At 43.8% G+C, this 25840-nt stretch overlaps 1 protein-coding gene across 2 annotated transcripts; it reads right to left on the bottom strand.

Annotated features, from left to right (window-relative positions):
• Positions 1–1439: 1439 nt before the first annotated feature.
• Positions 1440–25840, bottom strand: dhx15 (DEAH (Asp-Glu-Ala-His) box helicase 15). Of its 2 annotated transcripts, XM_035648967.2 has the most exons (15): positions 25699–25816; positions 25468–25585; positions 23657–23987; positions 22924–23117; positions 22049–22208; positions 20506–20724; positions 17076–17243; positions 10713–10799; positions 10138–10287; positions 9517–9625; positions 5917–6108; positions 4664–4786; positions 4378–4568; positions 2778–2947; positions 1440–2084 (listed from the first exon to the last, which is right to left on the bottom strand). In XM_035648967.2, the coding sequence occupies exons 2-15, from the start codon at positions 25533–25535 to the stop codon at positions 1967–1969; spliced, it is 2280 nt and encodes a 759-aa protein (XP_035504860.1). In that variant the 5' UTR covers positions 25536–25585; positions 25699–25816; the 3' UTR covers positions 1440–1966. The 2 variants fall into 2 exon arrangements, with proteins under 2 accessions (XP_035504860.1, XP_035504866.1); XM_035648973.2 differs by lacking the exon at positions 25468–25585 and having other exon boundaries at positions 25651–25840.

Below are 25840 nucleotides of genomic sequence, written 5' to 3'. Positions count from 1 at the left end.
AGCCATGGTTGTGTTGAAAGGGCAAAAGGTTACAATACGCCGACCCTCTGAGCACTCTTAGCATTGACTTTGATCTCCACCACTGGACGCAGCTCTGAGTAGGAGGATGAGGAATTGATGACGAACTCGCAACGTTTCGACACTATTTCTAAGTCAACAGTTGTCAATGCTAACATTAGCTATGTACACAGGTGCTCTCACCATAGACTGTATATAAAATTGGACGTAGTCACCGGGTCAGGAAATTGGGCCTAAAGCCTGTATTCTCTACAATGACCAGCAGGGGGGCGACTCCACAGGTTGCCAAAAGAAAGTCGGTTTCAATAGAAGTCTATGACAAAATAACCCTAATTCTCACTTTATAAGTGAGTTTATGGTCTCAATGGCTAGTTTCAAGCCTTCCTCAATACAGCATGATGTTCATTTTTGTAAATGATGTGGATACAGCGTGATTGACAGCGAGTGCCGTCCAATCTGTGCATGGTTGCCAGTGTTTGCGGGCACACAGGGGACAAACTCAGTCAAACGCCCACCCCCCGCTGCTGGTTCCAAAAGAACAAGAGGGCGCTGGTCAAAAAACGCTAGAAATGACATTGCTTAGGCAAGCTGCTTCTGTTAGGAAACTGACGTTTGGCCAGGGAGTGTCCCATTCTAAAATGTATTTAAGTTTCATTTGTAAAAATCAAGATATTCTCTGGGCACAACAAACACACATAATCAGACCTTAGTGGTGCTAGGACTAGTTCACTTCTAAGGTCTACTAACATTTCCAAGGACCAAGACTAAACTGAGATCCTCAAAGGCTTCTCACAAGTCCCGCATTACAAAGTCTTCATGGGATTCAAGCTTGGCCAGCCACAGGCAGCTCGTTTCACGAAGCCGCTTACTCCAAAGAATAAGGGGAAAACTTCCCAAGAAAGTTTTTTTTTTTTTTCTTCCTTCCTTCTTTATATTTGTCTGTAAGTTTTCTGTTGGATTGCATTTTTATTAAGGTTAAGCTGAGATAGTGACAATTTAGCCATCGCAAAAAAAAAAATGAAGAGATTCAAGTTGTGACACTAATCATCAATCTGGTTATTCTTCAGATCGCTGCGGTGCTTCCATCCATTGCCTTTTTCCAAACTGCAAAGCTTTACCTTCCGCGTTTGAGAGGCGCCAACTCAAAGCAGTGCAGCCAGAACAGGCTCCGGCACAGCAGGGATTTCACACTGATCTTGTTCCGAAACATTTGTAATTAACATCCCCCCTCACTCCAACTGTTTCTGAAGCTATCAATATCCCAGTAAGAAGATTTAACTTCCCTGAAGAGCCGGGAAACAAGCTGGATTTAGCAGGTCAAAACGTGATCGCTCTCACCGAGTGTGAGTGTGTGCGTAAAGGGTAAAGTGAAAAGTTTATGTGCAGATTGTCGTGTTGTATTAATACCGACACTGGAAAAATATTTTATTACAAAGGCATTTTTATTAAGTTGACTGGAAATGTGCCCACTTTTAGCATCTCCGTGACAGGAGCACATCACATTATGCCTGCATCAAAATACAGTATAAATTACATTTGATCAAAAGCTTCTCTCCATAGACTAATGCTGCTTTTTTTTAGCAGTAGTTGCAAAAATGCTAACCAAGAATCCCAAGGTGGGATTTGTTATCAATTATGTCTTTAAGAGGAATGTTGAAATTAACGTAATAGAACATGTTTAAGACAGAATTCCTGATAACCGGTCATACAGTCCCCCACATCTAGCCGTGCTCTGTTCCAAAGACAATGACACACAGTGGCCGTAAAAAAGCCACCGGACACAATTCATCAATCGTTGAATTAAAACACGGTGAGACAAAAATAGAATTCAAGATGAGGTTGTCGATGGACATTAAAAAAGAAAGAAAAGAATATACAACCCTCAAATGAGTTCAGATTTTACTTTGTACAAATACTGGGGATGCTGCTGCAGAACATGCAAACCTTCTTAGTACTGAGTGTATTCCTTGGATGAGTGTTTCGCAATGATTCGCTCCAACTGTCTCTTCGCTTCACACTGGGGGAAGTTGCTCATCTCGTAGTACTGCGGGGAAATTTTCACCAACCTAGGACAGACAGAGAGCAAAGTGAGTCAGACAAGTGTGCAGTGTTTACTTGCGGGAGAACGCCGCTCTTCCATGTTCACACGACAAATTCGACCGCGCGAGGTCACAGAGGGGAGAGTGAAAAACACGTCGCAGGAACAGTTTCTCTCAGGCCGCAGACGAGTCGGCAGAGGCTTCTTATTTCTATTAGACTTTGATCAGTCTAAACTTCAAATGGAGCTGTTTTGGGTTTATATACAGTATATATATATATATATATATATCTCTCTCTATCTCTACTTTGTGTATAGTTTGTTGTGTTCTGTGTTCTTCTGTTTGTTTTTTGTTGTTTTCACTAAAATCTAAACTGTACACAATACCCATTCTCATGAAACACGATTCAGCTTTTCAATAAAAATATGTTGCAAAAAAAAGAAAGATCACATCTGACATACAGGACAGAATCTACTATCCCATGTCAACACAAACAATTAAATGTCATTATGATTCAAATATAACTAAAAATATACAATTAATAATTATTCTGTGTGGAGGGAGGGTTTAATTTTTTGTAATATTTTTTACAATATTCAAGTAAATACTTTAAACCAAATGTTTTGCATTCAGAAAATGCAACCTTCGATGATTATCGTTAAAACTTGCCGACCATTATTTAAATAATTAAAAAAAATTGTAGCATTGTCAGAAACGTACCACTCTGGTTTGACGTCGGTGCACGTGCGGATGTAATTCTTGGTGGTGAGCACAAACTCGTTGTAGAGCACCCACTCTGGCTTGTGGTCCAGCACGGTGGAGGGGTGCAGCTGGACGACTTGGTTGTCCTTCACCGTGAGGTAATGGCCGGTGCGCTCCAGGTGAGCGATCTGTTTCCAGCACAGGGAGGAGAGGAGGGTCATGACAAGATCCCAAATAGAAAAAAAAAAAAAAAAGAAGAAAAACCCCACACAAACTGCATTTATTGGTGCTAACTATTTAAGACCCAATTATAATATATGTAAATGAAAAAACTCACTGATTTAAGACATAAAAGTCGCCTGACACAAAAGACAAACTTGTTTGTAATAAGGCAGTGGGATTCTTTCCCACCCCATTTTGCAGAAACTTGGTGAAGCTGCGGTGGCTGTTGTGATTAACCAAGGCAATCAGTCTCAATAAAGACCTTTCCAAACAAAGACATGAACTCAAATGCTGTGAAAGCTCCTACATGAACCGCAAATTTGTCTCACAGATAAAGGTTAATGTTGACAAATATTTAAATATTAACGCCATAATTCAACTTGTCAGGTTTGCTTGTTTCAGGTAGCCTCGAAAATGGCTCCTCGTGAAATTCCATTTGTTTCCTTGAGGGAGGCACAAATTTACATGATTTTCATGTTATGTGCTTAAAACAAAGCAGCCACGCGTGTGTGCGTGTGGGCTTTGGGCATCGGGTTCGCAGAGGAGCTGAACAGAAAGACTGCGCATGTTAAAATAAAAAACAACACAAAAACAACTAGAACAAGCTTTGAGTATCGTTTGATCCCATGGGTCTTGAGATGACACACCAAAATTGCTGGTGTGAAGTCTGTAGGAGGATTTCGTCAAAGTTTGAGGTGTGAAAATGTCAAAATTTGCACACCACAATCGAAATGGTCGACTTCTTGTTGGTCGGAGGTAATGGCGACCTTTTTTTTGGTAAGGGGCTTTATAGAGTTATTTTGACACGCCCATGCCTGAGACCCCTTAGATGTCAATTTTATCAAATTCCTCACCGATCTGATGCGTGTGCGAAGTTTTGGGCAGGTCAGAGCACGTTAAGTGCCTCAAATTAGCGATTAATTTGGCTGACTAATAATAATAATAATAATAATTCACTCAATTACAATAGGTCCTCGCTCTGACTTTGTCAGTGGAGCTCGGGCCCTAATTACTGCCTTGTGGCAAAGCAGTCTAGCTGCAGGAAATATGGCCACAGTGTCCATTTCTGTTCCCCAGTTACGGCGTTGAATTACGGCCAGAAACGTATTTTTGCAGAACATTGTCACAGGGGAAGTTGACCTTTGACCATTTGGATAAAAAATGTCATCACTTCATAATTTTATCCAATTGGTCATTTGTCTGCCAATCTGTCATAACCATAACCCTTATCGGTTCATTCTTGAGTCCAAGTGAATGAGTCGCCAGCACAGAGTCATAGAAAAAAAAATAGAAAATGAAAGTTTGTTGATGGATGACGATGAGACTGATTAGCGAAGGTCAACAGGTTACAAATACAAAGTTGTTTTCAACATGGCCCCTGATCGGACTGACTGACCTGCATGAAGAAGCCAGTGACCAGCGCCCGGCGGATGTTGGTGTAGTAGTCTCTGCTGCTGAACTCGGTGCTCCGCCGCGGCAGGCTGAAGCGGTCCATGATCCTGGACAGCTGCTGGCGCACGTTGTCTGCCGACATCAGCGAGCGGTAGTTGACAAAGTTGTCGTAGCACCACTGAGTGGACTCGTGGTCTGTAGGAGAAAAGGGGTCAAGTAAGACGAGCCAAGAAACTTAATTAGGTCTTTCGAAAAGAAAAAAAACCTGAGTGTATGAAGGAGACACTCACTTTGTTTAAAGGCGTGGTAGACGTTGAGCAGCGTCATGTGGTCTCCGTCAATGTGGGCAAAGCGCATCTTGGACTCGTCCGCCAGCTTCTTGGCCTCCGTGGGTCGGACGAAGCACTGTGGGACTAAACAAGGTTGGTATAGGCCCCAACACAGACGCCCATAGGGATAAGTTAAGCAAATCCCACACAGAGGAACAAGGCCTCAGCTGAAGAGAGGCACAGAGCACTTCACAGGACACACTGTAGGTGTTTATGGTGGAGAAGGAAAGGAGGGTCAAAGAGAAGGCGAGGAGGATCTGTTCCTCTGTCCTGACGCGCTCCAGTATACTTTTTTTACACAAGACATGGCGAACATGTAACACCAAGTGCAAACAAGCCTCCCATCTCACAGACCTGACACTGAGGCAAAATGAAAACAGTGGCATATAATTTACCCAGAGGACTCTGCCCTCTCCCCTCTTGTGAACTTGCTCTGAATTGATTAACGTCAAACCTGCTCGACTGCAGCTGTAATAGGTCAAACCTGTGTTTATTGAGCCCTGTGGTTTGTTGCCGTGACGGCACCATCCTCAGGTGGACTTTTGCCGCTTACTCTAATGAACTCAGCAAAAAAACAACAACACAAAAACCCTGCCATCCCAAAACACCTGCTTTAAGTGCACGCCATGTCCAAACACCTACTTAAATCCATTTCCCCGCTCTCGAAGACCCTCGACTCCCTTCAAAGGCGTCAAGATTCATCTCAATGAGCAGCATTCTGCTTTGAAAAAAGTCTGGAGTGCAATTACTGCTGGAGTATGCCGGTGCTGCTCCGGCTACACCAATACATTTTGTCCAGACATGTATTTCTCCCCTTCCTCACAAGTAATAGCTGACATCACTAACTTCATCCTCTGCTTGCCTTGTAGTTAAGTTCAGTAGGGCACTTATTCGAAGTAGATTAAGACTTCTGAGGTCCGAAATTGCTGATAAGAGATGAAGTCAGCTGTGAATAATATTTTAATGAAGGTGTACAATATATTAAACAATACCTAAAACTACTCTACGGTTGTGGTATGGCTAAAATAGACGATTAAAATCATCATGTTAACACAACTACAGTAAAAAGAGAATGCAAACACATTTTACAGACTTTAAAGATTAAAAGAAGAGCTGCTCTGTACATGTCCTTTTAGCCCACTGGTCATTTTTGAGGCACCGTCTGTGAGCACAGGAAATGGAAAGAGAAGCAGCAGGCCGGCCCCGAGCATTACCTGACAACATGGCAGTGACGGAGAGGATCTCGTTGGAACAGTTGAATTCACAGCTAGCGATCACCATCTTGGCCAGCTGGGGGTCCAGGGGGAACTCTGCCATCATGGAACCAAGCTCCGTCAGGTCACCGTCGTCGTTGAGCGCCGCCAGGTAGTTCAGCAGCTCCAGGGCTCGCATCAGGGTCTCTGGGGCTGGAGGAGACGGGATGGGAGGAGACGGGCCATCAAAAAATAAAAAACGTTCCAGGCCCGTGGGCAAAACACAGAGATAATGAAAATTTCTACAAACTGTCAAAACGTCTTCCATGACAGCAACTCTCGAGAAGGACACTTTAGAACCCTCAGCATTGATTAAAACTTCGATGACTTAGTGCTGCATCCACTCTCAAAATATCAATCTAACTGCTTTGATAATCACTGAATTGTTTCAAATCATTTTGATTGATTTTGATTATTGTTTGGATAAAATAAGATATTTGAAGCGGTAACCCTCAGCTCTAGGATGTTATAATGGTAAATGTTGTCGATTTGCTCATGAAATTATCAAGAAAATCAAATTAATCAACATTGAAAACTATCCTTCCATACAGTCCTTTTCAGGTTTCTTTTTAGCCAGGAAATAAGTTAAAATGTGATTCTGTGCCATGTGGTTCAGAGCTTATTGGCTAAGATATAAACTTGCTCGTTGGCTCATTTGTGGAGACGATCTGCAAACATGATAAAATCCAAATGAGTATTTGAGAAAAGAGAGAGCCCAAGAAAAAGAAGAAGAAAAACAGAGCTGTGAAAACAATAGAGTTCTGTCATCTGCCCATACTCAGACCTTTAATGGGAGACAAATGTGAATTTAAAAAAGGCACGAGCAGAGGAAGGCTTGTTTGCAGGTTTGGTGGCGGGGGGAGCACAAGGTGAATCAAAATGAGCGAGCTCTCGCTGTTCGATGGCCAGAGTCACGCTAGACAGCAACTTAGCGGAGAGGTAATCACGGCGGCGCTCATTTTTCATCCTCCGCTCAGGCAATCCTAAACAACTAATGCAATTACAGGAGAACTTTCTACTTAATGCTTCAACACAAAAGGCTTCCACAGTGTGGTTAAAAGATTTTTTCCTCCAGATGCAATTATTGACCTTTGGCTCCCGAGAGCTGGAGCCTAATGACCAGTTGCATGTTAACTGAAAAATTAGCTTCGAGCTCAGGCTGCGGTGCTCGTTCACTTTCATTTCTCTCAAGTGCTCCCGCACACAAAAAAAATTCAATTTCAAACAGCAGGGTGGCATTTTTTTTATGATTAACAAATATTGATTTGGGACATCAAAGCTACATTTTATTTTATTTTTTTTTACCTAAAAACACAAAGTGAGTGCCGGCCACATTACTAACCTCACCAATGGCTTCTGAGGGGACTGAGGAAAAAAGTGAAAATCTGATTTCCAAGTTCTGCTAGCATGATGAACCAGTGTATAAATTCAATCTATAAACACAGTGCGGCTCATCACAAAGAAAGTATTGACTGCCTCAACACACAAGAATCCGATATATTAACCAAGGGCCAAATCAATGAGACGAAAGGCTAAAGGTACTTTAAACCGCATTGGCTTTGAAAGGTACTTCTTGGAAATGTCATGAGGCAAATGAATCCCACCCAGCCAAGTCCTTGTGTAAATCGCCGCTGATTTCTTTTGGATTTTCCATTTGGCTGGCTCACACAGTCGCTCTCCTGTGTTTAGTGAGCGAGGAGGGAGGTGGGTAAAGGGAACAATGCGCTACACACTTGAGCGTTTTGCAGTAAAGGGAAAATCAAAGATCTGTTAACATTATGGAAAAGCTCAAATGTGGGGAATAAAAATTTAAAAAAAGAACACAATGAAACGATATCTTAACTCAAATTCAACTTAAACTTCAAGAACAAACATGATGAAATATATATTTCCCTGGGATTACAACAATAAACACTGTTGCCTAAAACAAGGGTTTTGGGTCGTGACAATTACAAGAACGTCCTCCTATCCTCCCGTTTAGGACTGAAAACATGCAGAGAAAAGACAAAAAAAACCCTCTTCAAACTCTCTATTGTTCCATCCTCGATGTCTCGTCTCTCCAGAGATGCTCCTTTGACCTGTGCATTTACTCTGAGGGCGAAAATTGATCCAGTGTAACGAGATATCATGAAGTGCCTGTCCATGAACTCTCACAGAAATCATTCAGACAAAGCAGACACCGTTCGCTGCACTCAACTAGCTCCAGCTTCCAGCGTGCTCAGGAGCTAGTTAGGACAAACCTTCTGCCGTGAGTGGATCAAATAAATAAAAAGGGTAATCCTCCCCTTTCCCTTCACCCCACTGTTCCCAGTTAAGAGTCCACAGACGAGGCCAATCCCATATGCTGCTGACGCTTGCCCGTGCGTTTTGAGAATTGTGGGGGTGGTGGTGGAGGTCAGTCACGTTTCACTGGAGGAATATAAAGGGAAGGCAATAGCCAAGGTGATAGCGTCGCTATTGATGTAACCAATTTCATTCTCAAAATGGCGTTTGCCACAGTGGATGGGGAGAGATGGGTTTAATCTCAGAGGTGAGATGAAAACTATATTATGGTGAGAAAATGGGGGGAGGGGGAGGTTAGGGATAGGAGGGGGTGGTCTCCTTGGGAACATGGAGGAACACACACTCTCCTGAAGAAAGCCATAACTTAGCGCCTCAGTGAGATGTGGTCTGTGTTTTGGAAAATATCCAGCGTAATTCTGATGTACAGGAAATAGGAAATACAAACACGAGACTGCCAGAACATAGACTGACTGATCAGATGGAGTCATGACTCCACTGGCTTTTCTCACGTTTAACAGCAATAATCTTGACTTAAAGTAGACTTCTCATAAAAACTGCAAAACGCGACAGAGATGTCTACCAGAGCGATTACCCGCAAATCCCAAATACTCACCATTCAGTACTTGATATCGGCCGAGATCATTTTTATTTTGGCTTTGTAGTCGTTCCCGGGTGACACAGCCAACCCAGATCCGACACCGCACATCAAAACCACGGTTAAACTGAATGTTGCCAGATTTCATAGCGACTGAGTTTGTACTGATTCAAATGGAACCGTAGATCAAGATCTCAATATTATTTGATGAAGAAGCTGTAATCCTTCAGAGTTCAGTCATGACTGGTTTGGCGACGCCCTTGGTCACTGGTGGTAACACAAAGCTACGCAGGAGCAAGTGGTGCCTCGGTCAAACAAACTCTATACATTGATTAAAAAGCCTGTAGATGTGCAACTCCACTCTGATTTCATGCGTAATTACATTACAGTATTACATAGATTCATAGAGTTTCCTATGAATCCCCTTGTGTGAGAATTCCGTTAAATCAAGTGTAAAAAAATAGTCGTTGCAGTTGTGGACCCTACAATGTTTAGTAGTTTTTAAAAATGTAAATGCCTCGAATAGCAATTACGCCTTTATTATTGACAATTCAATGTCAGGATATGGATTTAAATTTTAATTGTTTTACCATGCAAAGAGGTATACTTTCTCTATGGAAGCAAATCTTACATCATGCAATACCGAAAACATGTCTTTTTGAGCTGAGTGGTTTAATACTAACCTGGTGGATCCATGAAGTCAAAGTGCACCAGGTCATCGATACCCAGCTTCTTCAGCTGCAGCACCACAGAGCCCAGGTTCGACCGCAGGATCTCTGGATACGTGTTGTCCTGTGCCAGTTAAGACGTACAAGAGAAACCGAAGACCATTCAAAATATATTAGTCGGGGTACTTGTTATCTCCTCGTGTCTTGCTCACACGTCAACTTGAACTCGGAGATTGGGAGTCGAAAGGCGTTTGAAGGGCTATTTAACTTGTTTAAAAAAAATGTTTTCCCCATTTGCCACTCAGCATGATGGGAAAGAATTACCCTGTTAAAGAGGAGAACTAGGCGTCCGCTAGTTCATTTGTCACAAGGTGACTGTGTCGTTAGTATGGGTTATGAGGAAGGGTGGGGGAAGTGTGCTTTAGCACCGAGCTCTTGGAAATATGATGCGGTTAAACTGGGAATCATGGAGTTGTGAGGGAAAGCACTGCATAACAGAGACCTTTTCCAGCTTGAGGGCTGCTCCGGGGGGGAACAAAGTGCTAGTGGCAATTGAAGAATGTGAGCTATGACAAGGGAATCGCTTGTTTACGCCTTGTTTATCTATTTATTTTAACAAAATGTCTTGTTGCTTACCTGCATTTCTGTCTTGTAGGCTTTTTCGGTGTACAGGCGGAAACACTTTCCTGGGCGTGTTCGTCCAGCACGGCCCGCCCTCTGCTGGGCTGAGGCCTTGCTGATGGCCGTCACCAAAAGGGACTCCACTCTTATACGTGGATTATACACCTGATGGGAAAAGAAAAAAGGAAAATCACATTGCAGGTGGATAGAAGAAGAAAAAATTTAAAAATCTTTAAAATCTACAGTACTTTGAACTGGATTTTTTTTGGAGGGGTAGAGATAAAAATAAGTAAATAGTGAGAACATAAGCTGACACCCACAATCTACTACATATACGATACAGGCAGCTACCTAAAAATGAACAAGGCATACACACAAAATCCACTACAGTGCATATATCGTATCTTTTTCACACCATGTGTGCGACTTGGCTCCGGGCTGGTGAAATGTCAGAGGAATAAATAACTGGCTTTTCCATCTTTGCCGCTGTCAGGTGTGCACTGCTGTGTTTATCTGGGGATTCTCAGGCAACAGACACAGATGATAACACCAGATAAAGAATGGTGGGAGAAGTTGGGGGGGGGCCTAACCTTTTGCTTGGCAAATCCGGGATCAATTACAAACACCACGCCGTCAATGGTAAGGGATGTCTCTGCGATGTTTGTTGACACGACGACCTGCGGAAATGAGAACACGTTGGTGAAGAAATGATCTACCTTGGGGTTTTTTTTCAAGGAACAGGCAAGACCCCAGACTTTGGTTTGCTTGATCACCAGGTTTTTTTTCAGCAAATACAGACAACTCAACACATTATGAAACAAAGTGCACAACTAAATCTGGAAATAAGAAGTTGTGGAAACAGAAACAAGTGCTGATATAAAGCTTTGCTTTAACTTGAAAACTATTCCCTGATGTGAGCGAGTTGACTGAAGAAGCCTCTGTGGTGCTCAGTACACACATTATCTAATGCAGCCCAACAGGGGAGTCGAACAACAGCTTCTGCAATCATGTTCAATGTGCTTTCATCGTATTTGTGCAGAGAGCTGGCTAGGTGCTCAGCGCCCCATCCAAATGCATTACCCCTGTCCTTTGTGTTGTGTGTGTGTGTGTGTGTGTGTGTGTGTGTGTGTGTGTGTGTGTGTGTGTGTGTGTGTGTGTGTGTGTGTGTGAGAGAGAGACAGGTTGGAGTTTCCGTCTGACTGTTCTCAGCACGTTGCCACTTTTGTTGAGATGTCAGCATCCCTCTCTCGGAGAGCCCTTTCCAGAGTTTTTCAAGATTGCAGAAAATAGTTGATGTAATGGTTTCTCTTCGGTGGCCTGCTTTTTAACGCGTTGCAAACTCAACAGCGGCTACTGCTTTCGTCCAAGCTTTCGCGGCTGCTGTAGATCCCTCATGTGAACCTGGGCACATGTCTCGCATATCTGGAACACTGCTGTCTGCAGATGCGCCAATTGTGCACATCTCATTGTCACTGATTGGCTCTTGCTGTGTCGCGCAAGGCTGGCTCCGTCAAGAGCTGCGCTTCAATCCACCACCAGAGACAAACAGCCTCGCAAGACTTCGCATAAACCTCAGTTTGAAAAGTTTTGAAATTCATTTACCTGACCACCAGATAGTCTTGTTGCAAGACCGGAGCTGCTATTGGTTGTGAGATTTGACTGTCACCCGTTTAATACCATCATCACAAAGCTCAAAAGGAGGATCAAGAATGTGGTGCTGAGATATTACAATCTGAATACATCCAGTCCAGATAAAAACTAGTGTGACAAGACATGGGAGCTGAGCAGATGATCACCCTGGGGTACATGTGGTATGAAGCAATGAAATGGACCCTAAAAAAAATCTAACGCTGGATTTATACTCAGTACTGAAATAGATACATATGGTGTCATTAAGTATTTTAACATTTCAGAGTTGGACTTCATTCATTACATTCTTAAATTCACTTGGAGCAACATTTTCATTCGTCCTCTACTTACAGAGATGGAATTATATTAAAGGTAACTTCTTCTTTAGCTTTGTGCCAAAAACAAAGAAAATATATGAAATACTTTGTTTTTAGTTCACTGGTACAGGGAGCAGCATTTTGTAGTTTGCAGTGGAGCTGGATTTACTAGTTGCGAGTTTGCCTTCCTTCATGTCATCTTCAATCGCAAACAATCCCCACTGGCGTCAGAGACTTGCAGGAGAAAACAAGGTGGCCAGTTACAGTTCTTGTTGTCTTCATCTCGTATCTCCGTGGCTGCCACAGCCCTGACTTGTACATACATTCGTGTTGTTAGCTGACATGTTACATCTTGACATTAAAGCTACGGCATAGCCTACAGTAATACAACAGCGGATAGATGGAGGCCTGTGTGGCTGTAGCTACGGTAAAGGCCCTCACTGCATGATGATTAAGACGAGCTGCAGAACATCACACCAATGTTTGCTGAACAGCAAATCTGGTGTTTAAAAGCAGCATTATATCAAAAGGTGGAAAGTTCTAAAAACCTCATAATGTCAGTACATCCAAGTTTGAACAAGGAAGTCAGGAGTTGAACGACATTTCTGTTTCATGCTTCCTGTTGTGAGCATAAGGAAACATTTGAAATGAAGAAAAAGTATTTCTTGCTCTTCAGAGTGGGCTAACAGATGATCATCTGATAACTGAGCAATGCAAGGGTAGTGATGATACAGATGGTTTATGGGGCCACTCAAATGGCAGGGTGGTGTGTGAGTTGATTTAAGCATCAGGGCAGATGTCATTGTTAAACCGTCTTTGTCCAGAGAAATACTGCAAGGAGGAAAAACAAGCGATATGAAAAGCTGCTTGGTTTCCGAAAAACCTGACTGATGGGGGAAACAAGCGAACCTGCACCATCTCTCAGTTTCAGATCTTTCTCTATCACAATTATCCCCTATAGCAAGACTGTCCATGAGAAATGACAGCTGAACTGGAGCAAAAAAAAAAAAAATCAAATGACTCACATCACCCTATGGGTCTGTAGCTGTCAGCATATACACAAACAGGGGGAGGAGGGAAGACGGGGAGCATCGGGAGACAGATTTGCAGCTGCTCTCACGCGAACCATGACCACCGCTAGGGTGAGTTCTCCTTATATAACACTGGAAGCCGACTGGACAGCAAAATCCTTTAGATTCATCATCGCACTTCAGACTGTGGCAGCCAGGTCATAACCCACTCTACTGGCAACTGCCACTCCAGTGTCACAGCTCAATGTGGAAGTGGGTGTTTGGGAAAAAACGCCTTTCAACACTTTAAAACTCTTCTCCTTGCTCAACATCTACCATGACAGGAACAAGCTGTGGGCTGACCCAGGCAGTCAATTGGTGGTAGCCGTCTGCTTTCTTGGGTCGTCTTCGTAATAAAATGCCGAGCACAAAACAGTTCTATGTAGTCTTTGCCGATACAAGTCCACAGAACCAATTTTGCACACTTGACACACTTCCTTTGTAGCTGTGCCTCTTCAGCTGCCTTCAAGCTGTGAGCCTTGGAGACTTTTAAATCCCACCTTTTAAGCAAAGATTTCTCACCAGCCTGAGAATGCCCGACTGTTTAGTTATTAATGCCAGGAAGGGGCCTTTTTTTCACCCACGTTCAGCCCTTGACCTCGAGTAATTCACTTGCCGAAAGACTCATTCCCTTTAGTATTCATGCAGAGGAACAAAGAGAAGGCAGTGAGCATTCATATCCATATGAAACTGATCAGACAGTGGTATCTGGTGAATGGATGTTGCTGTTGTTATTCATGCAATTGTTTTGGATCAATGGTGGTCGAGGCCTAACTGATATGAGCGTTCCTTGACAAATGTGAGTTTACTTTATTCTCCACTATTCTCTGCTTTGTGGACAAATTTCCTGAAAACAAATTTAATCCGAGTTCCAGGTACTTTCAGGGGTTGTCCGCAGTGCTATCGATCCTGATTGGTCCAGCAGATGTGTCAACACGTCACAGCGAAGACTGATGACAACAAACAGCGATAACCATTATTTTGCTACTGCATATGTATCGAAAAGAAGAACAATGGAGAATGCTTGGGGAGGCAATTCTAAGTAGGCTGGAGTGAATGGTGTACGCAACGTAAACGCGACGTGTCTGGCACAAATGGAAATAAAACAACATTGCCAAAAAGAGCAAAGGAGAAAAAAAGAAATCTATATTTATTTTGTGCGATATCACATCCTGCTTTCATCTTTTTAATTGCACAATATTAGAGCCCTACCGATATGAATTTTTGGGGGCCGATATTGATATTTGAGAGTACTTGATTCCCGATACATTAGCCGATGTATATATATATATATATATATTTTTTTTTTTTTAAATCTGTCGATGATTCCTAAGATGTCGTTATCAAACCATTATACCGATATGTCTGTGAAAAGCCTTATGTCGACCAATATTATCGGCCAACGGATATATCGGTCGGGCTCTACACAATATCCAAAACGCAAGAAAGAGTCATTAAGTAGCTAAAAGTTCAGAGGGAAGCTCCAGGTTACAGGTTGTTTAGTTCCAGAGATGTAAAAGCACCGTGCGAAGCTCAAAAGCATAGATGAGTCACATCCTTGTGAAGGCAATTAGCCACACTGTGGCAGCCTGAAAATAAATTGGCTGGCCAAACAATGACAGGCCGAGCTATCAGACAGTGTCTCATGACAGACACTACATGCCAGCGTCCCAGCAAGGAATGAAAGGCATGGAATGATTCAAAGTCTGGTTTAAAAAAAAAAATGGAATAGGTGAGGCCGCACTGTCCTGTGTGCTGGGACACAGCCGCTGCTCCGGCAAATGCCACACATGACACACGCTCACATTTCGTGATCATATGGGTGGCCTCATTGGCTGCATTGATTCTGAAGGATTATCCAGCCTAGGGCCATTATACTGAACGCAGGCTGGCTCCTTCCAGTCTGTTGCTGCACTGGATAATCCTGGCTTCTTCATCAGTAATATCATTAGAGCATCATCTCTGCATGTTATTTCTGGGTTATTACCTGCAGGAGGGCAAGCACTGTGTCTAACACGGGCCATCTTTTACGTTCCCTGCTGGGAGACACAGTCTTGTTGACAAAAAAAGCCTCCCCCCCCCGACTGGGGGAAAGGAGAACGTGCCTTGAGCTGCGTTTGACGCGCCCACATTCAGGGCTCATTGAAATGGATAGGAGGAGGAATTAAAAGTGACATTTGAGGGACTATTCCAGACGTGACAATGCTAAAAACCAACCTAACACTCATCACAGCACATTTGTTAGTTAGTGACAATCTATGAGAGGCTGGAAAGCATAGCGAGATTATAGTCTTTGTTTGTGATTAGTCAATTGCTGCCTTGGCTCTGAATGATTAGACTGTTCAAAAATGGAAGATCAGTGGCTTTCCTGGAGAAATAGAGCAATGACGAGCGAGTGCGTTATGTTAATTGAGGGATGCCTAATGCAGTCGTTAGCATGCGTAGCTGCAGACATGACGAACATTAATTCTTTTTCACTCCTTCCTCTTGGGCTGGCTTGAATGACATCTCTGCATTTTTCACTTGATGAGTCGCGCAGTCAGATATGGAGGAGAATCACATTTACTTCAAGCACGGCAACTTTAGATGCGACCTTGGCCGATTTCAACGAGCACCTGACAAATTGGTTTCGGGGAAAACAGGGGATCGGTGGCCCTTGTTCTGCAGCTAAAAGCAGCTGCCGGGTCAGCAGTTCAGAGGTCATGGAGTAATTACTAAATTCACTTTACATCCTGAAGTAACACGCGGGGAATCAAGAGTTAGAAAAATATGTTCACCAGGAGGCGGAAGCAATACACCGTGGCCGTGTTTGATGTCAACATCCTTTTGTACAGTATAGGCAAATGCTGGAGATGACATTTGAACTTTGGAAAAAAGATCGTATCAAACCACTAAGTATGCGAAGCCTCTTAAACCTGCACAGCACAACCAAAGGTGACTCAAACAGAAATACTGAAGAGTTGAAACTATTAAAAACATGAGGCTACAGTATCAAATATATAATCCAAACTTTGTGAGTGAACTCTCTGCGTAGGCCTTGCTGGAAATAAACTTGATGACAGACCCAAATCCCTGTTTTGTGGTCAAAAAATACATTTCCAAGTATTTGAGCTTGCACATTGATTTGAGCCTCTTTAAAGTATCACAATTTGTTTAACTCTGACAGCCCATAAATATTTTCACTGCTCATATGTCTGCCTGATCCGCCTCAATTAGAGGGGTTGTAGCAATGAGTCATTCATCAACACCGTCCACGATCAGATGCTGGGGGTGAATGTTTGCTCATTCGCTGGCAGCGACGATATTCTGATGCTCTGTCAGATCCCAGGCCAACAGTGAGCCAGCGCAGGTGGTGCTGCGACGCTGGTGATGAGCCCATCTGAATAGGAGCTGTCACACAAATGAGAGGAATTGTCTTGCGTCTGTATCAATAAGAGGATAATCCATTCCTCTGAGATTCAGTGATTGGAGAAAATCCTACTTTGAACAGCGAGAAAAGTCCCCTCTTTTTTTTTGGGGGGGGGGGGGTGTGTCAGCTCATTTCATCTTTGACAAATCAGACACAAAGGTCTCGGGCCTCCTCCCCGAGCAGAAGCGGGGCCTGTGCAAATGTAGTGGAAAGATAAAAATGACAGAATGCAATACTTTCCTGAGGCTCAGAGGGCATGAGTAATACCCCAGTTATAATTTAGAGCAGAGAATCGCATGCTGACAAAAGCAGCATATGTTGTGTGAGTCAGTTCTGCACTAAAGCTGAGAAAGGAAAAAAAAAATAAGTTTCAGTCCTACCTTCCAGCTCTCTTTCTTTACCCACCTTATTCTCCATCTGTTCTTCCTACATCAACCCCACTCAATTTCTCTTTCACTTACCCTCTCCCTCAAACTCCCAACTCAACCTCCCCCTCCAAGGGTTTTTATAGCAACAAGGCAGTTATACCTTCCTTCCGATTGCACCATTTGGTTTATTGGGTGGGGGTGGTTCAAAGATCCTCTGCTGCTGCTGTGGAGGCAGTGTGGAGTACAATGGGATGATTTTGATATCGCCGACGTCTGGCCCCAGGTCGTCAACCTCTCTCTTGATTCGCTTGCAGGCTTCGTCAATTTCCTGAAAGACAAGAGGCACTGCACTTAATCGAGGTATCACTCGTGTATGCAAACAGCAAAATCAAACGGGTTCTGAGCGACACCTGGATAAAAAACGTCGGTGAATCTGGATGATACAGGAAGGCGAGGGGAGGCAGCCGGGGAAACCGTGGTTCCCTGCTACAGTGCATTTGTTCTAACTATCGCTCCATCTGATGGAGGAAATTAAACCTGGACTGCAGTATGCTTTGCTGAGCTCCCTGTGGCTCTGTTGTCAAATGCAGCAATCACGAAAAACATGGGGGGGGGGGGGGGGCGCGGGCACACACACACACACACACACACACACACACACACACACACACACACACACACACACACACACACACACACACACACACACACACACACACACACACACACACACACACACACACACACACACACACACACACACACACACACACGGTTCATTATTCCACAGTGCAGTATTGTAGAAGGGAATGTGAGATGAGACTGCAGCACTGATGCATAACCAGCGGCAAATCATGGCAGATCAGTTTAGTGAAGCTGAACGTTCTAGAGCCGGTGGGCTGGCAGACAGACAGAGGAACTGGGTAACACCAGGATTAAGACAGCATGATAGTGAACACAGGGTTAGGGCCTACTCTCGAAAGGCCCATTAGAATACAATATTAAATGTACTAAAATGCACTCAGATATTCCACAGGCACAGCTGCCTCAGTACCATCAGAAAGCTTGTTTTATTTTACCTACCTTTATATACATACACGCGTTTTTAAATGGCCCAGAACGACATAAAAACAGCTTTTCATTTAAAAGCAACTTCCGCTGTTAAGGACCGTTTTCTTTGTTTTCCTAACAACAATCGTTTAATCGCCATGAAGGAGCAGTTACAATGTGTGTCACAATAAAGCCTATACTGTTGCACCACCTGCAGGCCCATGGGAACAATGCAGCAGCTCTATTAAATGGCACAATGAACAAGCTCTGAGATTACCACGGTCATTTTACCGGTGGTTGCGTACGGATAAAAAGCATCACAGCTACTGTCTTCATAGGGTTTTTTTCCCTGACAGTTTGCCTGTAAATCTTCTCAGACATTGTGGTTTCTTTTTCTACAAATCATACTGTACTTGTATTAATTCAAGCACGGCTTAAAGTGACTTAATTTGTAGCACTGTGTCATGCCGGTAATGCTCACCTTGACATGAGAAAGCACCGTGGTGATGTTTCCAGTTTTCCCTCTGATCCGAAAGAGAGTTATTAGCCCCGTTTGTCCCCTTGTTCATTGCATTAAGTCGAACCCCGCTGATGGCCATGTGCCTCTTAATCAACACACTGACAAGTGGAAAACGGTAAATCTAAATGGATTGGTAAAATTATCCCGGGTATTAATAGCCTATCAAGGCTCTGGATGCAGCAGCTGCCATGGAGGGGGAAAAATGGCCCTCTTTGCCAAAGCGCTGGAAGCAAGCTGGCTGTCTGTCCCGTAGGGACATGAAGACAGAGTGTGTGTGTGTGTGTGTGTGTGCGTGCGTGTGTGCGGGCTTGTGTGTGTGTGTACCTACATAGGGGCAGTTGGCCAGTGTTGCAAACCTGTCCGCCAGCTCTCACTACGAACCCCAGAAGCAACAATATACAGCCAAGATAATAACCGACACATTTAGGAACTCCTCTTGACTAGCAAACAACCCCCCCTGCCAATCCCCATGTTTTGATGTTAGCTGCTGAGGGGTAAGCTTAAATATTAGGACTTATCTTAGCTCGACAGCTGTGATATGTTTCGACTTTCTTGTTTGCAGTCGAGTGCTTGAGTTCCATTTGTTTGTGGCGGTGAAATATCTCACAGAAAAACTGTGGAAAGGGGAGGAGCCGAGTACTGTGCATTTTTTCACGTCCGTCCAAAATTAAACGGTCAGATGAAGAGAGTCCGTGGCTTTGCCAGGGATCTGCCTCACAATCATTAGTCCACATCAACGTCGCTGGGAGACTGAAGAGGTTAAAAAGCGCTGGAGGGGCGTGCTGCAGCACCCTTTGAACACCCATCTATGCCAGACCCACCACATATTAACTTCTTTAACCTAATTAGGACGGGGTGATAATGAACTCGCTATGGGAGTGCTCTCAGTAATGCTTTCGCTTGACATTTTGGGGCAGGGGGTGGAGGATTGGAATAGAGTTTAAAATAAACATCGAACAGCAAAAAGGATTTTGAACATATTGCCTGTGAATATCCTTAACTTTTCTACACATTCACAGGAGCGATTTACGATCAAGTGTTTCAGGCCGTCCGAGCAGCTGGGATACCTCCAAATCTAAAATCAATTACCAGCCCTCAAAGGAGACCACTTCAAACACCATGCCCTCTAATGACTTCATCCCCTTCATAACAAGCCGCATATTGATCACGCTTTGACAAATGAAAACTGATGTAGGTGCGCTGCAACAGTCAAGCTGCTGCTGAGTGACAAATAATTACTGCTAATAAACATCCTGCACGGAGTAAATGGGAAAGTCACCAAGTCACGACCATGTGTGTCTGAGAAAAAATCCTTTTTGTCAGAGTTGTGAGGGAATAATCAGAGCAGCATAGGCGCTGTTGGCTCTGACACGCTTCTCTTGTCCAATGATCGGGAGATTGAAACATTTGTTGGCGCTTTTTCTCTGTGAGTGTCCACCCAGCTGTGACAAAATTCATCATTTTGGGCATGAACCCTGCCCTCCATTACACATCAGTGGACAACATTTGCAGAGAGAGGGGGGAAAAAAATAATAAATGACTTCGTGGGAAGGGCAGAATCTGGGTCACTCTTTGCAAAAAATAATAGTGTTTCCTTCGCTGTGCAAATCTTCGTGGTTTCCCACTCAGGTACTGTCACATGCATTAACATCTATCGGTCTGACGATAAATAACTTCCTGTGAGGCACACGTATGTATGTGTGAACACACGTTACATTGCATGTTAGCAACTCATCTATGTAATTTGATTAATGTGAACACTCTTACCCGGCCAGAGCAGTGAAATCATAACAACAAAGAGGGAGACACGCTTTCTCCAAGATCGCTTACTCTCCCTTTAATTGCCATCTATTTTAATAATTTTGTGTTTCTGCTGTACGCACTGCAGCAGATTCAGGATTAGGGCGTACTCACACCAGGCCTCGCTCCCCACTCCCCCTGCGGGCCTGTGCTAATACTACACTTCGGTAGAGTACTTTTTTTAACATATATATATTTTGCCACAGGCATCAAAACATACCTCTTGTCCAGTGAGGAAGAGCAGAGCGTCCCCTTCATCCTCCTCACACATGTGGATCTGGATCACAGTCCGGATGGCCGCCTCCAGGTAGTCCCGCTCTGGTTCCGGCGTGTAGAAAATCTCCACGGGGTGGGTGCGTCCCGGGATGGTTAGCAGAGGGCAACTGTCGAAGTAGACCTGGAACTTACCGGCATCGAGCGTGGCACTCATGACAATGACCTAGTCAAAGAGGGGCACAGGAGAGAGAGTCGAATGCAAGACGTTTGTAAGACATTGTACTCATGAAAGAGGTGAAAGACAAGATTATAATGAAAGTAAAGACAGCAGAGTGTAAATGACTGTGGTGATAATGGGAGGGAGCACTGAAGTGAAGAATGTGTTAACACTAAATATGGCTTGATAATGATTGGGGCTGAGGACACAGGCCAAGTGGATAGCAGCACAACCACATACAGGATAGATGAAGAGTGCAAAAAGTTGCCCAGGATGGATAATGCTCAGAATAAGAAGTTAAGGTGAGCACACTGGCACAAACCCAAGATGGTGTCTATAGTCCAGAAGTGGGCATTAAACTGCAAGTCCCTGACTTGTGACTTGGCGCTGTGTGTAGTCACTGACCTACACCGAGCCATGACAGTCCTTGTTCCTGATATTGGGTACACAATGTTCTCTCCAGAGCCATTAGATAAAGCGCATTAGGATTCTGATGGGAAACACATCTCCCATTTTCAATCTCAAACATTTTCAGGGGCCAGCGTCTCTGCATTTCACTTTACGCTCTGCGAGACATCATAATTGCTCTTAATCAAGGCAAATTAAACTTTCAAATTTGGTAGGGGGTGAAGCAGATAGAGGCGTGTGGGTGGATGATCATTCCCAATAACCTAGACCTCATTTAACAGTCCGCGAACAACAATCTAACCTTTGATTCCACACTGACACGCAACTAGTCATTATCCATCTGCTGTATGAGAATTATTTCTGGCACACGCTGCCTATAAAAATTCTGCCCGCCTGTACGCTCCCATCCACACCGACACATTGCTGTTATTCCCCTCGGTCGATTGGCTCAAAATGGGAACGACTCGGGGAGCAATCTCTGCTAGTGCTGCGGTGCAGAATAGATGTGCATTTCTGCACCTAACACCAACATTTCTCTTTCCTCAACAGATACACAGCTGTCAGACATGGGGACACTGTCAGGGAAATTGTGTCAAAAAGGAAGGAGTGACAAAAGAGGGACGTTAACGCAGAAGTATCCCGAGGGGAAATAATATTTAAAGAGAAACTGTTTTGTAAGCAATAAGTGAGACATTTATGCAAACAAATGAGACTACTCTCAATATTATTTTCAACAACTAGTCTAGAGTTGGGACAACATAAAAGTGAGGTAGATGTTATTTTATAAAAAAAATTAAAATAAAAAAGGACTATAATGAAGAAATTGTTCCATTCAGATTTAGGAATTTATATAAAAAGCAATCAACTTACTACCAAATCCTAAAAATAAGGCCATAAAAGAAAGATGTATGCATATTTCTACCTTGAGGTCGGGCCTCTGGCGGACCACCTCCTTGAGGACCCCCATGAGGATGTCTGTAGCTAATGTGCGTTCGTGGGCCTCGTCCAGGATGATGACACCATAGCGCTCCAGCAGGGGATCGTTCATGGCTTCTCGCAGCAACATTCCATCTGTCATGTACCTGAGTGAACAGCAGAGATCCAGCTTGGTGAGAACAGAGACGGTTACACGGAAAAATCCTTTCTCACAAGTTCATTATCTGAATAAAAATGTGCTTTGAATTAAAACAATCAGCAAAGCATTCCACCCCAAAGAGACATTTTATCCTTTCACATCACTACCCCTCATGCATTGGGGCAGTAAAAAAAATCAAGATGGCTGTGGCTCAGGAGGTAGAGTCATTCGTTCGATCCCAGCTCCGCCAGTCCACATGCCGATGTGTCCGTGGGCAAGACACTTAACCGTAAATTGCCTCTTGCAGCTCTTCCGGCAGTGTATGAATGTGTATGTGATAGAAAAAAAAGGGTGCAGTGTGAATGGTTGAATGTGACATTCCTGTAAAGCACTTCAAGTGGTCTATATGACTAGAGAAGTGCTATATAAATACAGTCCATTTCCCAATTCAAATAATTCAAAGTTATGCCAAAATTCCAGCAAGTCAAGAATTAGATACTTTATCAACCATTTGCCATCAAAAAAGACTTGACGTTAGCCCACACATTTACATTTTGTGTGTTATTTAGAGCGGCCCTGTTAGTTAATTGAAGAATCCAAAAAATATAATTTCCAAAATGCTTTTGTTCAACTTAAAGGCTTCTGCTATTACCCACTTCTTTCCACACAGCTAATGCCAATAAGCTGGGACAAATCTGGATTTTTAAAAAGGGCCTTCTTACTTGAGTAAAGTCTTGGCAGAGCTGCAGTCCTCAAACCTGATGGAATAGCCAACCTCTTGGCCCAGCATGACATCCATCTCATCAGCCACCCTCTGAGCAACGCTCATGGCCGCCACCCTCCTGGGCTGGGTGCAGGCCACTGCTCGCTTTGGTCCCGGTGTTGACCGCACCATGTCCACACACCACTGAGGGATCTGGAAGACAAGCGCAAAGGTCGAATTCTTGAAAATTAAAAAAACAAACACAGAAGTGAGATGGTGTGGGAGGATGGAACTCATTAGCAAGAGGACTCAAATGTATCTTTTTGAAAAACATCTTATGTCTGTATAAATAAAAATGAAATGATAAATGTGTAGATAAAAAGTATTTGACATCATCAAGACAGAGTCTGCCTAGATTACAATATTAAATTTAGTTTATATTCTCCTCAGGCGGAACTCAAGGCTCAATAAGTGATTTGAATTCAAAATTCTATATCAGACAACCAAACCATTTTAAGAATTAAAACAGATATTTGATAAACAAACTGTGAATCAACTCCACAGAGGACCTATTTAAAGTGCATAATTTCCTCATTGCACCCTGTTTTTTTATGATATTATTATAATACCAAATTTGTAACTTCATTTCATATTTTCTTTATATTTGAAGCATTTCAGTCAAGTCACAGTAAAATTGTTTCTGTACGTGAAAGTGAAAACTAAGTTCTGGTATTGTTGAACACTCTTTCTACCTGTGTGGTTTTTCCAGAGCCCGTCTCGCCCACCAGCACAAAAGACTGGTTCCGCATCAGGATCTCGGTAAAGCGCTCTCTGTACTCCCAGACAGGCAGCTGCAGCCGCTTCTTGAGGATCTCATGGTAGCGTGGCGTGTGGGGCAGGTTGGTGAAAGGGTTGATCTGATGCAGTACGGGGGTCGGCTTGAAGGAGGCCCCGCTGAATGCAGATGGGTTGTTGTGCACCCCAGATGACTTCCCATACCCGTCCCTGTCACGGTCTCGATCCCGGTCACGGTCCCGGTCTTTCGACCGCGCATCACGGTCCCTGTCTCTGTCGTGGTCACGCCTGTAAGAAGAGGAAGCATGCAGTCAAGATTTGGTGAAGCATTGCCACAAAAAACTAACCAACTTAACTCACCACAGACACACAAATCCCCCAACTAGGTGTGTAACATGGATGCACGCACTGCACACACACCAGGTCTATCAATTTTGGCCAAGAAATGGTCCAGCGGAAACACAAGGGGAGATTTAACCAAACATAAAAGTGCATTAATATTATCCCATGTCAAGTTCTTCTCTAGAAAAATAACATGAAAAGGTTACAGCGCATTCTTATGCACAGTGGCAAACAGCAGAGCCCAGTCAAGTGTAGCATGCAAAGGCCACGAATAAACTAATTGTCCACATTATTTCAATGGCATTTTTTCCACTGTCAGAGTAGAATGTATGTAATGGCTTCTGTGAAAATATGAATCATTTACATCCCAACACTAACTGCTGACTAGCTAGGTTTTTACAGTCAGCCTGGCTTGCACATGGGCCAAAAGTAAAAGATAGTGTCTATAGCACAGTGTAAATAAGTCGCATTTAAGTAGATACTGTGATAAGGCCACAATGAGAAGGACTAGCAATTCCAAGCATATTCCATTGCAACACCTTAATAATTGTGCAACTTCATTGCTTATTAATAACTACACTCACTACAAATAAATTTGCATGTGCATATGAAAGCTAGATTCAGTGAGACAGAAACGTGACATGCTAAAAATCCTACATCACACAATGCACCGTTAGTTTATTTATCCACGTGGAAAAGAAATTCTTTGTGTATTCCTCTTGCTTCTCCCTCCCATGAGGGCAAAGCGATGTCAAATCCAGTGCAGTGACCCCTGAGCCTGTGATCCCACTTGACAACAGTCAACCCAGGCTCCTCCAATCTCCAACAGGCCACATCCGACTAGTCCTGTCGTGATCCCAAACTTTGCTAGCCCCTCAAATCGACTATCCCCGAATAGGGACCCGGAAGAGACGTGACATCTGCCTGACAGGGCACCTCGCTAATGCTAAGCTAACGTTAGCCTAGCTCAAGAGCCCCGTGTGTCGCTCTGTGTGCCACAGAGCACATTTCCTTCTTTATTAAAAATATCTAATATATATATATATATATACCGCACGCCATGCTAACAAATAGTCCGTGCTGCCAGGTCGACTCTGTGTCATCAAATCTTTCGACTTTCCCATCTTAAGACACAGTACTTAGCCTTAGCACCTGTTAGCATGTAGCCACGTGCGGACCAGGCCGTCGGCTGGATTAACGGTTTGCTAACTTTGCCAAGTGAGCCGCGCGGGACACTTTCGCCCGTAGACAACGGCCCGCTCCAGTTCGGGCCGCGTATCATTCGACCAGTCGCTGCTACTCGACTAGCTTCACCCGCTCAAGGTTGGCGTGAGCAATGCTAGCTAGCACACAGGACGACAACAAGAAGCAGGCTTGCAGCACTCGGCACTCCACACGCGTGGATGTGAGAGCTGAACCTACGTACCCGTGAGAGGAACTCCTTTTACTGTGCGAGTGTTCGTCACTTGACTCTACACGGTGTCGCTGGGACATCCTGCCACCGGCGACTGGCTTTGGCGGCTATTTATTGCACTCGTACTTCGCTTTAGAAAACACACACACACACACACGTTAAAATGCCGGCAAAATGGCGACCGGAAGCTTTTACCTCATCATTATTATTCTTGACCAAAAGAGTCGATAGTCGCGATTTTACAGGCAGCTCCACGGTGCAGTGGTTACGGAGAGGAGTAGTCCCGCTTTCACCGACTCCTGCACATGGTGCTGTGTCTCCGGAAGCCTGTCGCACTGGCCTGCAGATGCGCTGCAGTGGTTCCGAGGATGCGGGGGGCGGGGCG

The sequence above is a fragment of the Scophthalmus maximus genome, chromosome 12 (genome assembly GCF_022379125.1).
Source record: "Scophthalmus maximus strain ysfricsl-2021 chromosome 12, ASM2237912v1, whole genome shotgun sequence".
Taxonomy (NCBI): domain Eukaryota; kingdom Metazoa; phylum Chordata; class Actinopteri; order Pleuronectiformes; family Scophthalmidae; genus Scophthalmus; species Scophthalmus maximus.
This window is presented reverse-complemented; position numbering and strand designations above follow the sequence as displayed.

What these genes read in the sequence shown, in the direction of transcription:
- dhx15 (XM_035648967.2), bottom strand. Translation starts at nt 25,535, where the DNA reads ATGTCCCAGCGACACCGTGTAGAGTCAAGTGACGAACACTCGCACAGT. An exon ending in CCGGATTTGCCAAGCAAAAG is followed by an intron (nt 10,288 to 10,712) that starts GTTAGGCCCCCC and finishes TTTTCCCATCAG; the next exon opens with GTGTATAATCCACGTATAAG. An exon ending in CTACCACGCCTTTAAACAAA is followed by an intron (nt 4,569 to 4,663) that starts GTGAGTGTCTCC and finishes TTTCTCCTACAG; the next exon opens with ACCACGAGTCCACTCAGTGG.